The following is a 14,357-nucleotide window of genomic DNA, read 5'->3' as shown; positions in this document are numbered from 1 at the left end:
CTCACAGAGGTACTCATGACATTGACCTCCTTTCCCAAGAGTAGGGTTCTCATCTCTTTCTTCCTCAGTAGTGTCCAGCTGAAATGATGTCCCTGTGTTGTTTGTTTTCTCTCCTCTAATTTTTTTCTTCCCCTAGGAGGAAGATGATGCTCATGAATGAGGCTCAGAGGCTGTTTTTCCTTCCCCCTGGATTTATACCACTGCCAGGATCCTGCAGCTTCTGTCACCCACACATCTCCTCCTTAAGGGGCCAGGCTTCCTCTTCCCACAAAGGATGCTCTCATTAAAAGCAGGTGCCTCTGCCCCAGAACTGTGGCCTGTCTCTGGGCTGGAGAAGGCAGGGATGCAGGGGACAAGGTCACCGGTAGCCCAGGGTCAGGCCTGGAAGCCCTGGCCTGGAAATGAGGGCCTGGGCTTGGAGTTGGTCCTTTGAAGATGTATCCTGGAGCTCTCTCCCCTGATCAATGACAGAAGACCAGAGTCCCACGTTACCCAAATGACAAGCTTGGCCTCTTTTATGAGGAAAGGAACTCCTTATTGGAAACCAAATTACAAATTAATTAGCAGCTTCCTCTGGGATTGAGTCTAAACATCAACACCCCTCCACAATGATTTGGTAGCAAAAGGCCCCTCACTCCATGAGTATAAAAAGGCTCGAGCAGAATGCAGTTGGCAGACCACATTGCAATTCAGGTAGCTGCAGCCTTTCCGACACGCCATCTGACTGCTTCCCAGCCCCCGTCAAGAGCTGACCCTGATCCTCCTCTGTCAGCTCCAGCTGCATGAGCTGCCGGCCAGAGCGGTGTCTGGGTTACATCTGCCAGCCTGGGGCGTGTGTACCTTCTCTCTGTGTGTCCACCACCTACCACCCAACTAGCCGCATCTTCAGCTCCATGGGTTCCTGCAGTTTGTACTATGAAAGTGTCTTCAATAGCAACGAGAAGGAGACCCTGCAGTTCCTGAACAGCCGCCTGGCTGCCTACCTGGAGAGGGTGAGGCAGCTGGAGCGGGAGAATGTGGAGCTGGAGAGACGACTCCAAGAGGCCTGTGACTTTCAAGAGCCCACTGTGGGTCCTAACTACCTGTGTTGTTTCAAGACCATTGAGGAGCTCCAGCAGAAGGTAAGGGCAAGTGGTGAACAGACTCCCTGGGAGGGCGACTCGAAGAGCTGAGATCCAGATTTGAATCTCATTCATTTCTTTAGCTACATTCAGGGAAAAGAAACTTCCCTAGGGCACAGCATTTTCTCATAATTCAAGTGCTCAGCCAGAGTCCTTCATGTGGAAAGAAGCTTGGGATCTAGTCTCAGTTCTGACATTGCTTCATTACCTGACTCTAGGAGGTCCCTTCCCTGGGCCTCGGGTTCCTCATCTGGAAAATGGGGATAATAAGGGTCCTTATGTCTAGAAGATTCTATGGGCAAATATAGGTAAAGTACTTAGCGTAGCCCTTGATACATGGTGAGTTTTCAGTAAACACGAAGGCTTGTTAAGGACCCTTCTAATGTCATGTCTAATAAAGTCTATCCTTCCATGTTGCTCATTGCCTCCAAACCAAGGCGTTTAGATTCAATGACTATCCCCCAGAGTTCCAGGGGTTTTGGCAGGGGTGGCTGCAGGACTCACTTGGGTTCTTTCTGCTTCTTCTTGTCCTGGACCGGTCCCTTCTGTGTGCCGTGGCTCCAGATTCTGTACTCAAAGGCAGAGAATGCCAGGATAGTCGTGCAAATTGACAACACCAAGCTGGCTGCAGATGACTTTAGGAGCAAGTGAGTTTGGCCCAGGGGGTGGGGTGGGGTGTGGGGCAGGGGGAGAGCCCTCTCTCCTGGCAGGTGCTTGGGGACAGCATTCTGTTATTTTCATAGACAGTTGGAAAAGTGCCAGTGGCTCCAGGTCATCCCTGGGTCTGGTATTCAGTTTCAGCTCTCAGTGGCTGACCGTGTTCTTACACAGGTATGAGACGGAGCTGGGTTTGCGGCAGCTGGTAGAGGCTGACACCAATGGCCTGCGCCGGATCCTGGACGAGCTGACCTTGTGCAAGGCCGACCTGGAGATGCAGGTGGAGTCCCTGAAGGAGGAGCTGATGTGTCTCAAGAAGAACCACGAGGAGGTGAGGCCTGAAGTCCAACCAAGGTGGCCCTGGGGAGCCCAGTGGGGAGAACCTGGGGTTTGGGGTTGGCTAGACATGGGTTGAAATTCCCAGGCTGGCCACAGATTGTATCTGTGACTTTGCCCAGTTTATTAAAACTTTCTGAGCGTCCTCATCTGTAAAATGGGGCTGGCTCTATCAACAAGGCTGCTGTGAGAATTTCTGTGAGGTTATGGGTCTTAAGGGCTTCCCAGCTGGCGCTGGGAAGAACCAGCCTGCCAGTGCAGGAGACTGAGGAGACGCAGGTTTGATCTCTGGGTCGGGAAGATCCCCTGGAGGAATACTTGGCAAACCACTCCAGTATTCTTGCCTGGAGAGTTCCGTGGACAGAGAAGCCTGGTGCGCTACAGTTCATAGCGCTGCAAAGAGTCGGACATGATTGAAGTGACTTCGAACGCACGCACAGGTTCTCAAATGCCTGTCCCTTGGCTGGTGCTCAGAAACGCTAACAACCTTCCCTTCTGCATTTCTTGGGCTTCTGTGATTGCCAAGTGCTTGTGGTGGCTTGTTTTCTCACGAGAACTACATCCCAGGAGTAGAGTGGCCCAGTAGGGATGAGGAGGGGTTATTTTCCAGAATTGACATGAAATGGCTGTCTGTCTCTGCTAGGCTGGACTGTGAGGTGGCCCCCACCTCTTCTAAAGGAGAGGCAGTGGTTTTCTTCTGCTTTCTCTCCCCATCCTTGTTCTTCTTCCTTTCAACTGTTTGTACACAATATACTTCATCCAAAAGGCATGGGTCAACCCTCTGCTTTCTGACTTCCTCATCTAATGTAGGTCCTTGGTATGCAACCCCTCTGCCCTGGGCACCCGTGTGCTGCGAAGCTCACCTGAGCTCTGGTGTTTTCTTCCCTCACCCCCTGGGTTGACACTCAACCTGTTGACTTGGGATTTGAAAGCACAAGTGTCTCTGAATCCTGGCTAGGTTTCCTAGGCTGAAGTGAAAAGTAACCATCAGTTACCACATACTCACCGAATGCTTGAAGGCACCTGACTCATTCCATCTAAATCAGAGAACTGGGAGCTGCCCCAAGAGGCTGCTAATGAGGAGCTATCACCGAGTCTTGGCAGCCTCAGCGACAACTTTCTCTCCTTGGCTGCCAAGCCCGGGAGGCGCCTGCTGTAAGTGGGCCTTGAACCAAGTAAAGCCAGGCTCCTGCTGCTCTCCTTCCCAGACAAATGCAGGCTGGGATGGTGGCAGGGGAGACAGGGCACAGCTGTCCCGTTTTAGTCCAAATGGATCAGGCAAACCCTCATGCTACTCTCGGCTTCTGCCAAAGCAACAGGAAGCCTCTCCCATCACAGGGAGGTCCAGGTGGAGCTGAAAGACCCTTGGGATGCTGCAGAGTGGCTGCAGCCCTCACAGGGCCCCTCTAACGTGGAGATTTTTAGCATCCTTTGCTTCATCTTCTCACATCTCCCTGGGTAGGTGAGCCAGGATCACGTGACTTCATATTTGCCTGGTGCTCTTGCCTCTTTTCAGGAAGTTGGTGCTCTCCGATGCCAGCTTGGGGACCGCCTTAACATTGAGGTTGATGCTGTGTCCCCAGTGGACTTGAACACGGTGCTGGAAGAGATGCGATGTCGGTATGAGGCTCTGGTGGAGACCAATCGCAGGGACGTGGAGGAATGGTTCACCAGGCAGGTGGGTCTTTCGCAGCGGGGCTGGCTTCCCCAGGGTCCCCGAGAGGCACTCCCAGCCTTCTCCTGTCTCCCTCATTGCAGATGGAAGAGCTTAACCAGCAAGTGGTCACGAGCTCTGAGCAGCTTCAGAGCTACCAGTCAGATATCATTGATCTGAGACGAACGGTCAACACCCTGGAGATAGAGCTGCAGACCCAGCACAGCCTGGTGAGTGTGCTGATGGACTCCTCTCCCCCAGCTCTGGATGCCAGGCAGCATGGAGAGTGGGTGCAGGCTTCCAGGAAGGAGGAGGGGGAGGAGGAGGAGGAGAGGAGGATGGGGAGGAGGTCCAGATTCAGCTACCACTGCTGCTTGCCCAGCTGACCTCTCCTGGAGGAATGTTTCTCCCAAGACCCAGCTCAGAGATAAATGGGCCATGGTTCAAATCTGATGTGGGCTAAGTGACCACTGTCAACTACTCTTCCCAAGAAGGCTTGATCTCTGCTTAGCCTGCCCTTCCAAACCCATGCTTTTCACCCTTACCTGTAGAGCTTTAAAAGTGCTCCCTGCCCAAGTTCCTCCCCAGATAAATTTAATCAGAGTCTCTGGAGGTGGGGCCTGGGCCTGGGTGCTTTTTAGAGGCTCCCATGTGGACTGTAACATGCAGCCAGGGTTGAAGACCACTGATTTCAGTGATGCTTGTAGGTGAGGAGCCTGGTGAACCTCAGATCTAAGGCCTGAAGCTTAAGGTTGAAGAAGGAATATGGAATTTAGGGTCACATGAACATGGGTTCAAATCCTGGTCTGTCACCAGCTGTCTAACCTTGAACAAGCCCCTTGACCTTTCTGGGTTTCAGTTTCTTCAGTTCTGCAGAACGTCCCTGCCCAGGTTCTCCCTGGCTCTTTCTTTCTTTCTTTCTTTCTTTCTTTTTAATTGAATGGAAGTGTCTTTAAATTCTATAGTGCTTTTCAATTTTCAATAGTTTCACACACATGATTTCATATAATCCTATAATAATCTTTTTTTCCCCTACCCTTGTATTGCCCCTCACTCTTTTCCTCTCCCCGCTGGTAACCACTAGTTTGCTGTCTATATCTGTGATTCCTCTTTGGTTTTGTTTTATTCACTAGCTTATTGTATTTTTCAGATTCCACATATAAGTGATATGGGCTTTCCAGGTGGCACTAGTGGTAAAGAACCTACCTGCCAATGCAGGAGACATAAGAGATGTGGTTTGGATCCCTGGGTTGGGAAGATCCCCTAGAGGAGGGCATGGCAACCCACTTCAGTATTCTTGCCTGGAGAATCCCATGGACAGAGGAGCCTGCAGGGCTACAGTCCATGGGGTCACAAGGGGTCTGACAAGAGTGAAGTGACTTCGCATGCATGCATAAGTGATGTCATACAGTATCTGACGTAGGACTTAGCCTAATGCTCTTCACGTCCATCTACGGTGCTGCAGATGGCATTATTTTATTATTTTTTTATAGGTGAGCAGTATTCCATTGTATATATGGACCACATCGTCTCTCTCCATTCATCTGTCGATGGACACTTACGTTACTTCGTCTTGGCTATTATATGTAATGCTGCTGTAAACACTGGGGTCCGTGTATCTTTCTGAATTAGTGTTTTTGTTTTCTTCAGATACATACCCAGGAGTGAAACTTCTAGTTCTCTTTTTAGTTGTTTGAGAAACTTCCACACTGTCTTTCACAGTGACTGCTTCTTGGTTCTTTCTGAGCCAGGCCATGGAGAATAGGCCCATTCTTATTAGTTATTTTGTCTTTCCCTTTGCCTTAGAGAGACTCCCTGGAGAACACCCTGACAGAGACGGAGGCCCGCTACGCCTCCCAGCTGGCCCAGATGCAGGGCCTGGTCACCAACGTAGAGTCCCAGCTGGCTGAGATCCGCTGTGACCTGGAGCGGCAGAACCAGGAGTACCGGGTGCTGCTGGATGTGAGGGCCCGGCTGGAGGCAGAGATCAACACATACCGGGGGCTGCTGGACAGCGAGGACTGCAAGTACGTGGCATGTGTGAGGTCTGGGAGAGGTTACAGGAAGTAATTGCCTATAAGATAGAGCCATGATTAAGAAGTGATTAGGAAGCTGGCATGATCCGGAGAAGTCAGGCAGGTAGTCATGGTGCCATCTCACCCCTGGCCCACTGGGACCGTTCTGCTCCAAGCTGACAAACTCCTTCCAAGTGCCCACATGTGCCAGGCGGCACAGGGGAATGGAGATGGATGATGCCAGAGAGTCTATTCTCAGGTCGTTCCATCTCCAGGGAGACAGGCCACTGGAGATCACACGGCTGTGTGTAGGGGGATGTCTTTGACACTTGGGAGGATGATGTAACTTCGTGTGATAAGCTGTGGAGGGAGGGAGGACAGGAAAGGTCAACTGGGCCTCATTCAATGGAGAACCACTAAGGTCCATGCTGGGGAGGGAGAATTTTATTTAATAGACTGTTGGGAGGCCTTACTTTTTTGGAGGAGGAAAGGATAAAATTTGCTTAGCTGACTAACTCCCTTGAACTCAAAGACAAGAAAAAAAAAGCCTTATTTTTTGATGCTTATTTTTATTTATTTGTTTTTGACCGTGCTGGGTCTTTGTTGCGGTGGAGGCTTTCCTCTGCGGCGAGCGGGGTGACTTGCTAGTTGCAGTGTGCAAGGCTTCTCATTGCGCTGGCTTCTCTTGCTGTGGCTCCCAGACTCCGGAGCACAGGCTCAGTAGTTGAGGCTCACAGGCTTAGCTGCCCTGTGGCATGTGGGATCTTCCCCAGTCAGGGATGGAACCCATGTCTCCTGCACTGGCAGTGGAATCTTTACTACTGAGTCACCAGGGAAGCCCAGGAGAAGATATTTTCCTTCCCTGTACCTGGTATCTGGTATAGTGAATGCTCAGAAAATGATCAAGGCAATGAGAGCTCAACACTACTTTTCAAGAAGATGGCAGCAGAAAGGACTGAGTGGAAAGAAGGAAGGAGGAGGATTAGGCAGGGGAGCCATTCAGGAGGCCCTGGGTGTGGTCTAGGTAACAAGAAATGGGGAGGGTCTGAATCCAGGCAGTGGAGGCATCCACTCCCAGCCATGGTACAGGTAGAACTTGGAGGGTTGGTGGCTGTCTGGAGGCAGGATATCTCTGGGCCTTGGATAGCAGGTGGCTGATGACAGTAGGTAGACATTCAGCCCTGCTTTTCTATCATTTATAATCCTGTCCTCCAGAGCAAAGAGTTGCAGAGTCAAATCTCTTTCAAGGACCAGGCCAAGAACATACTGGAGTGATGTGGGTCACTGAGGGATGGTGGAGAACCAGGGAGCTCTGTCCTGTCCAGTGAGAATGGTGCTGCCCACTCAGGGCCATTTCTACCATGTGAGATGAAGATTCAGTATTGTTGGGTCTTCCCATTACGCAAGGGAAGCTGGTTTTCTTTTAAATGTTAAGTCCTCATGATTTTTAAATATTTTCAACAAATTAAAAAAAATCCAGTGCTTTCAAATTAAAAAAAAAAAAAATCCAGGCCAAATGGAACACCCTTCACGCTGGATGTGGTCCTTAGGCTGCCTGTCCAGTCTCTGGGCTGCTTGGCCTCCATCCTATGTCCAGTGTGTTGTTGCTGGTTTTGAACCCATACCTGTCAGTCTCTGAGATCCTCCTTTTGTATTCCTTCTCTAACAGTTGATGAATTCATCTTATTCAAAACATTCTTATCAAGCGCCAGCTCTAGGCCAGGTATGCAGGGTGGGCACAGGGACTGCTGATCTCTCTGGCTAGTGGGGAGACAGACCAGAGTAGAACAATGACAGAAAACTCTGGAAGGAGGGACATGGTGCCCTGCGGGGATCTGACAGAAATCAGGGGAGGCTTCAGGGAGGCTGTGGCAGCTGAGTTGAAGGAAGCTGCTCTTCCTCCTGGCACAAGGGGGAGCCACTAAGGTTTTGGACAGAGATTGTTATGCAGTCGCTAAGACCTGTTTGATATCCCTTGAACTGAAACATGCCGGGTTTCCTTGTCCTCCACTATCTGAGTTTGCTCAAACTCATGTCCACTGAGTCAGTGATGCTATCTAACCATCTCATCCTCTGTCTCCACCCCCCCCCCCACCCCACCCCCGTCTCCTTGGTCAGGGGAGGGGGCATGCTAGAAGGTCACTCTGGCTAAGAAACTGAGGATGCTTGGACGGTTAGGAGGGGTAAGAGACGGGTTGGGGAGACCAGTTAAGAAGCCGCTGGGCTCACATAGGTGAAGACAATGAAGTTACGACAGGGAAAACAATGGAGATGGTGGCCACTGGGAGCCGTTGGAAAGCACAAAGGTGGGGGTGGGGGATGCAGAATTGACAGGTCTTGTTGGCGCGCTGGGCTTCTTTCTAAACCTCTCCACATGCCTTTCTTCCACAGGTTGCCGTGTAACCCATGCTCCACCCCCTCCCAGCCCTCCTCCAGTGTGCCGCGGACCGTCTGCGTGCCCCGCACCGTCTGTGTGCCTTGTGTGCCCTGCCACCCGAGCTGCCACTGAAATCCCTCTGCGATGCTGGATCCTGAGGGATGCGAACTGGGTGGCTGGTGCTTCCTGAGGCTGCGCCTGCCTGCAGTTCAGCGGCCGCCAAAAGAGCAGGGCCAACCCCTGGGAGCAAGGAAGGCCACTAGCAGTACCAGGAAGTGAGCCGTCAGCAACTGCGCTCTGATACTGCAGGGGGCGCTCTAGCTCCCGCGTCTTAGAAATGGCTGCTCGTATTTCTTTCTTCGCGGGTGTTTCTGGCCGTCTGGGCTGCGCTTTGGAGCACTGTTCTTAGTTAGCTAGTAAATAAAGCCTCATCCAGGGTCCTGCACACCTGTCTCCCTCTCCTCATCACGTATGCTGCTGTATCCACCAGCCAATGCTGCTCAGTTGGGCTCCAGACGAATGTGGCCAAATTTTATTTTTATGCCCTTTCTGCTTCAATAGAGACTTGAGGGGCATTTACTAAAAAGACCTGCATGCCACAAACGAGTTAAAACCAGGCCATCCATCCAGAGCCAAGTAATAAAAGAATAAAGAGAAGGGGATGGTTATGATGCCAGAATCCTATGCCAGACTACTGTTAATTGAGTATCTGATAACCCCACCCCCAAATCTCATTATACTTGGTACAATGGGATCATTCATTCATTCATTCAAAAAACCTTCATGCAGATTCCTTATTAGGGGCTGACAAACCCACTGTGGTAGTCCTCCAGAACCTTGTTAATACTTCATTTAACCCTTGAAACAGTCTGTGAAAAATGTACCATTATTGAGGCCAGAGAGATTAAGAAACTTGCCCAAGGTTACACAGCTTGTACATTGTGCACCCAGGACTCAAATATAGACTTTCAGGTCCCAGAGATACTCAAACAATTCATATTCTCTGTCCCCACTAAACACAGCTGAGTGCAGGGGATACCAAAAAATGCAAACAAAGCAATTTTCACAGTCCAAACACTTACAGTTAGAGAGAGCTTACCAGTGTGTGTAAGGCCACACTCCTTCCACAATGAACCAAAAAAAAAAAAAAAAACCCTATTACTACCAGTTATTGAACACTTATATTGCCCCTGGTGGGCTTTGCTGGTGGCTCAGTTCAGTTCAGTTCAGTTCAGTCCAGTCACTCAGTTGTGTCCGACTGTTTGAGACCCCATGGACTGCAGCACGCCAGGCTTCCCTGTCCATCACCAACTCCTGGAGCTTCCCTGTCCATTACCAACTCATGTCCATTGAGTCGGTGATGCCATCCAACCATCTCATCTTCTGTTGTCCCCTTCTCCTCCCGCCAGTGGTAAGAATTCACCTGACAGTGCAGGAGTTGCAGGAAATGTGGGTTTGATCCCTGAGTCAGGAAGATGCCCTGGAGTAGGAAATGGCAACTCATTCTAGTACTCTTGCCTGAAAAATCCCATGGACAGAGGAGCCTGGCTGGTTAGTCTGTGGGGTCACAAAGAGTTGGACATGACTGAGCATGCACAATACATGCATGCACGTACATTGCACCTTGAGTAAATGGATTTATGCAGTTTTCACAAACACTCTGTAAGGTAGGCATCAGGCATCATGTTCATTTTACAGATGGGAAACGGAGGCTCAGAGAGTAGTTTAGTCAGTTGCCCCAGGTTATAGGCATGATCAAAGATTTGAACCCAGCTCCACTGCAGCCTTATTCTAGCCACTCTGCTACACCCCCAAATTCCTACTTAGAAAGACAAAGATTGGGAGAAGTACTAGCTTGAGGGAGAGCAGAAGGGCTTCATGTAGCCTGCAGTGTTTGAGACGGGCCTGGAAAGTTGACTAGGATGTCTACAGAGTAAAGGACAGGAATAGGTATTTGGGGTCTGTAGGAAAACAGAAATCAGGCCCAGGAGGCTTTGAATGGGCCTGTTGACTGAAGCAGCAGGCTCATGGGAAAGACTGGTGGGAATAAAGTTCAAATGGTAGGAAGGCATCAGCCCTTGAGAGGCCTCAGGTAGACTATGAAGAGCCTGGACTCTATTCTGAAGGCAGGGGGAGGGTGGTTTGGGCCCCTGGATGACATGAATGGAGTGGTATTTTAGAAAGTTCCACCAAGGGGTATAAAGAAGGTGGCTGAGAGGCAGGGAGAAAGTGAGTGGAAGAAACTCACAGGGTCTTGACTAAGGAAATGACAGTGGGAATGGAAAAATGAAGGGTCAATCTGAGCAACTCAGTGAAGGAGCCAAGTGGGCAACAGATTGGCCGTGGCAGATGAAGAGGAGAGAGCTGGAACCTTGAATACCTTTCTGAACCTCAACTTCCAAATTACACAGTCCTTCTTTAATGAGCTGAGGTGATAGTTCTATTAAGGATCTGCCCTAGAGACTTGCCAAGAAGTGATGAGAAATGGATTGGATCCTGAAGCTGCCTGGGACTCTCCGGACATGATCCTGCATGCGTGCCTGACAGACTGGGTCATGAGCCTGGCAGGAGACATAAACACACTGCTTAGCTAGCTGTGGTTACTGGTTGGAGTAACTTCAGTGAGCTGCAATGTCAAGGGACAGGGGCTTCTCATTGGATGCTCCAATAACTGAGTGCGAACAAGACTTCCTTCTGACTTTCCGTGTGTGCGTGCTAAATCGTTATAGTCATGTCCGACTCTTTGCTACCCCATGGACTATAGCCCACCAGTCTCCTCTGTCCATGGGATTCTCCAGGCAAGAATACTGGAGTGGGTTGCTATGCCCTCCTCTAGGGGCTCTTCTGGACCCAGGGATTGAACTCGCATCCCTTACATCTCCTGCCTTGGCAAGTGAGTTCTTTACCACTGCTATCACCTGGGAGGCCCTTTTACTTGCTCTCGCTGTGCAAAATTTGTCTAGAATGTGCTTAGCTTGATAAACACAACAGACTGAGCAGAACCAAATCTTCATTCAGTTCTAGAATCCTGGGCTTTTGCTTTCCAATACTGTAGCCACTACCTCCATGTGGCTATTTAAGTTTTAATGAAATAAAATGGAAAAATTCAATTCCTCAGTTGTACTAGCTACATTTCAAGTGCCCAATACCTATATGTGGCTGGTGGTACCACATAGTGCAGAAAATAGAATATTTCCACTATTGTAGAAAGTTCTACTGGATGCCACAGTCCTGAACTGTCAGAATCACAAAGAGCCTTACAGATGAACTGGTCCAATCTCTCCCATGTATAGACAGGGAGTCTAAGGCCCAGGGGAATGGAAAGATGTACTCACAGATACACAACCAACAGGTGGAAACTGGAACCAAAGGTTTTGCCGCCAAGCCTAGCAGGTCTCTCTGAGCTCTGTATGTTTTCTCCAAGTGCTAAGGTTTTAAAATAAAAATAAAATAAAAACCTAAAAACAAAGTTTATTATTTTTTCAAGTTAATAAATATTTTCCCCTTTCTCCTACTTTTACATCTCTAAGAATAGAGACTTTTATTTCCCCCTGAGATGCTGAAACTCTTTCCCGGGAATATAATTCTCCTTTCAAAACGAGCTAGCAACTACCTGAGACTTCTCTTGCAGTCCAGTGGTTAGGACTCCACGCTTTCACTTATGAAGCCATGGGTTTGGTCTTTGGTAGGGGAATTAAGTTCTGCAAGCTGTGAAGAACAGCCAAAAATTAAAAACAAACAAAGAAACCACCAAACCCAGAATCTGCTCATCCTTTTTAAAAATGAATTCATTTTTTAATTGAAGGATAATTGCTTTACAGACTTTTGTTGTTTTCTGTCTCTCCTCATCCTTTTAGCATTTGACTCAGTAGGTGCCTGGACCTTAGGCTGTAGCCAGTGCTGCAGCAGACGTAATCACACGGGGAGTTGAGGACCAGGAGTCCAGGCCCCTAGACATTTTGGGGGGCCTCTGTAGGTTCCTTGCTCCCCATCACATATTGTTTAATCTGACCTGGTCATTTTTTCCACACTTGTGTGTCACTCTGACTTGCCAAGACCTGTCTGACCACTCAAATGCTCATTCAAGCTTTTAAATATGAAACCAAGCCCCACAGCCCAGGGCCGGGAGTGCTATCCCCTGCTGGTCGCAGATGGCCACCATCTTTCGTGTTCGGATGGTCCTTCCAATGGGCTTGCCTGGTGGCTCAGATGGTAAAAAATCTGCCTGTCCTGTGGGAGACCTGGGTTTGATCACTGGGTTGGGAAGATTCCCTGGTGAAGGGCATGGCAACCCACTCCAGTATTCTTGCCTGGAGAATTCCATGGACAGAGGCTATAGTCTATGGGGTCACACAGACACGACTGAGGAACTAATGCTTTGAATTTCCAAGTTAGAAACACCACAAGGGATCCTCCCACCCAACCCATCTCTCTTGTCTGATGGATGAGGAAGCCTCAGGCATAAACTCTGGAAAGGCTTTTTGCCCACCAGCACCAGGACCTCCTCGAGACTGGACCCAATGCTACACATGTGGGGGTTCTCAGAGGAACTCATATCAAAGTCTCTGGATTTAATTAACTCAGGTTTATTGGAGAACCTTGGCAGGGCCACAGCAAAGTAATAAAGCCTCTGGCATAATTGATGTTTAGGAGAAACTCCCATGGGTAGCAGGATACTCCCTGAGTGGGGATTAGGAAAGAAAGGACCTGCGTTTCAAAGATGCAACTTTCCCTGAGAATATTAAGGAGACTGGGCCTCACATCTGCCACCACTCATGGTCCTAGAACAAGGCCTCCTTATGGGGTGGGAGTGGGGGCCCACTGGGGCAAAGGAGCCATTCAAGAAGCGTGGCCAGAAGGTGATGCTTGCAGAGAGAAGGGCCCAGGAGTCAGACACAGTGATGAAGAGGCCGGGTGATTTGTGGACTGAATTATGCTTAATGGTACCCTCCCTACTTTGTTAAGAAAGCTTTCACAATATGACCAAAATAAGATATGCCACGTGAGAACTGGGAGAATCATTCACAATGAAACATTTCTCTTTTGGGGTTTCATAAATTTTAGTCTATGAATGCAATGATCTCAGTTTGGCAAAACAGGAAGTTCCTACGATTGTTTGATGTCTATCTTCTCGAATAATTGGTTGAGACAAGTGTATTTCCAAATAGACCTCTTCTTTAGCCATCAATAAGTAACCAGACAGACACACAAACTAGCATCTTGCCATAATGGAAATAATCAGTGACTTTGGCTTTAGAAAACCTGGGCTAGAGTTCGAATTCTATTACTAACGTGCTGTGTGATTTTGGCAGATGGCCTAACCTCTGTGTATCTCTGTCTCCTCCCCTGTGGTAATGGGGATAATTCTACCTCCTTCACAGAGTTTTTGGGATAGAATGCATATGAAAATGCCTATCAGGATGCCTGGCACAGGGTAAGTGCTTGGTAAGTGTTGATTAAAGAAAATCTGCTTTGCTTTTATATAGAGAGTGGATAAACGGCAAGGTCCTACTGTATAGCATAGAGAACCATATTTAATATCCTATGATATGGCTTTCCCTGGTGGTCCAGTGGTTAAGAATCTGCCTTGCAATGCAGGGGACGTAGGTTCGATCCCTGATCGGGGAACTTAGATCCCACATGCCAAAGAGCAACTAAGCCTGCGCATCATAACTGCTACACCTGGGCTTCACAGCTGGAGAGTCTGTGTGCTGCAATGAAAGATCCCGCAGGACTCAATGAGGATTCCGCGTGCTGCAACTAAGACCCCACACAGCCAAATAAATAAATATTAACAAATCATTCCTGTAGAATTAAAATAAAATATCCTATGATAAACCATAATGAAAAGAATATTAAAAATAATGCATAAATATATGTATATGTATAACTGGATCTCTGCTAGACAGCAGAAATTAGCTGTCTGCTTGGCCCTGCTTGGCCCTGGTCACTAATCTGCAGCTGGGCTTTCTGGGACCATGGCTTCTAGTGCAGCAGGAACCCCTGCTCTTCAGGTTCTGTGAAAAGCTGTCTTTACTGCAGGGAGGCTGGGGCAGGTGCCTGCCCCAGAAAGGCTAAGATCCAGGGAGACCTTCAGCCTCCAGCATTACATGGGGTCTACATGAGAGAGTAACAAACCTAGTAGGGATCTTCCCAGAGCCTGCGATTTATGGCCAGGTCTGCCTGGTCCTTCTAAT

General features: G+C 49.0%; 1 protein-coding gene across 1 annotated transcript; it reads left to right on the top strand.

The window, feature by feature from the left end:
* Nucleotides 1–746: 746 nt before the first annotated feature.
* Nucleotides 747–8,292, top strand: KRT32 (keratin 32). The gene is made up of 7 exons (XM_069542524.1): nucleotides 747–1,121; nucleotides 1,686–1,768; nucleotides 1,953–2,109; nucleotides 3,631–3,792; nucleotides 3,873–3,998; nucleotides 5,575–5,795; nucleotides 8,175–8,292. The coding sequence occupies exons 1-7, from the start codon at nucleotides 783–785 to the stop codon at nucleotides 8,290–8,292; spliced, it is 1,206 nt and encodes a 401-aa protein (XP_069398625.1). The 5' UTR covers nucleotides 747–782.
* The last annotated feature ends 6,065 nt before the right edge of the window (nucleotides 8,293–14,357 follow it).

This window comes from Ovis canadensis, chromosome 11, assembly GCF_042477335.2.
Source record: "Ovis canadensis isolate MfBH-ARS-UI-01 breed Bighorn chromosome 11, ARS-UI_OviCan_v2, whole genome shotgun sequence".
In the NCBI taxonomy this organism is placed as follows: Eukaryota; Metazoa; Chordata; class Mammalia; order Artiodactyla; family Bovidae; genus Ovis; species Ovis canadensis.
This window is presented reverse-complemented; position numbering and strand designations above follow the sequence as displayed.

Coding starts and splice junctions, on each gene's coding strand:
- KRT32 (XM_069542524.1), top strand. CDS start 783: ATGAGCTGCCGGCCAGAGCGGTGTCTGGGTTACATCTGCCAGCCTGGG. Junction 2,110..3,630: donor TCAAGAAGAACCACGAGGAG/GTGAGGCCTGAA, acceptor GCCTCTTTTCAG/GAAGTTGGTGCTCTCCGATG. Junction 3,793..3,872: donor AGGAATGGTTCACCAGGCAG/GTGGGTCTTTCG, acceptor CCCTCATTGCAG/ATGGAAGAGCTTAACCAGCA.